Raw genomic sequence first — 1,042 nt, 5'->3', positions numbered from 1 at the left:
GCAGAGCCAGAGAACCCAACGCTAAGTAGAGAAGGAGGTTGAATAGTTGTGGGAGGCAGGAGTTTGAATCCCCAGAGGGTTTGCACGGTCCAAGCCAGAAGGGCTGAATTTTCGAGGACAATCTCTCTCTAAGTGGGTCGATAGGGAGGAAGGGCTTCTAGATTGAAATTCTGTCATGACAGAGGGAGTAGTGTAGAGCCTCAGCGTGAGGAAAGAGCTAGTGGGATGCAGTTTTTAGTAGGTAGATTATTGGGCTAAAAGATGTCAGAAAAGAGAGGAGAAGCACTGGGCGGAATTTTCCTCAGTAAACTTTCCGCCAAGAAGTTTGTTTTCTTATTCCTGGGTAGCAGGAGTAAGAGACAGAGAGGAGAAGTTTAACATTTTCGTGGCAGAGATGGTAGCGAGTGGGTTGAGAGATCAGGATAAGTTGGATGGGGCATCCGACTATGTGATATGGAAGGCAAGGATGTTGTGCCTTCTAGATGAAAATTTTCTCAAGGCTTATGTCAACAACATGGTGGTTGAGCCTGCAGATCCAGATCCATTAAAGAAGTACAAAGGAGAAATGACAAAGGCCAAGAGGATGATCCTTGATGGAGTAAATGATCACGTGGTTTGTAAAATCGACAGCAGAGGGACTACTAAGGAGATGAGGGATTCCTTGGCAACGTTGCATCAAGGATCTTTCAAGCAGCAAAAGATGTACTTAGAGCATAAATTGAGATCTGCATAGATGCAAAAGTAGGAGCGCATTAATTCATTCCTCACGAAGCTTCAGGAGACCAGGGATGATTTAGTAGTTATGGGGTCTAAACCTCAAGGTTCCGAGATGGTGAGACTGGACCTAAATTCAGTCTCAGAAGAGTGGAAAGTGTTTGTCCAGAGCATCCTGGGCAGGGCAGCTTTGTCAGACTGGGATAGTATGTGGGAAGTTCTCAAGCAGGAAGATCTGAGGAGATATCTAGTCAAGTGTAAGATTGATAGAAGCAGTAGTAGTGTGTCTAATCCGAAGGAGGAGGAAGAGAATGCATCCCTTGCATCC

The 1,042-nt window shown here is 45.4% G+C and overlaps 1 protein-coding gene across 1 annotated transcript; it reads left to right on the top strand.

Moving 5' to 3' along the window:
- Window positions 1-394: 394 nt before the first annotated feature.
- LOC149153352 (uncharacterized) lies at window positions 395-733 on the top strand. The gene has a single exon (XM_089443794.1). The coding sequence runs from the start codon at window positions 395-397 to the stop codon at window positions 731-733; it is 339 nt and encodes a 112-aa protein (XP_089299920.1).
- The last annotated feature ends 309 nt before the right edge of the window (window positions 734-1,042 follow it).

Source organism: Pinus tabuliformis, chromosome 9 (genome assembly GCF_031772625.1).
Source record: "Pinus tabuliformis cultivar Carrire ecotype Pingquan chromosome 9, CPIR1, whole genome shotgun sequence".
NCBI lineage: Eukaryota > Viridiplantae > Streptophyta > Pinopsida > Pinales > Pinaceae > Pinus > Pinus tabuliformis.
Note: the sequence above shows the minus strand (reverse complement) of the source record. Positions and strands in the feature narration are given on the sequence as shown.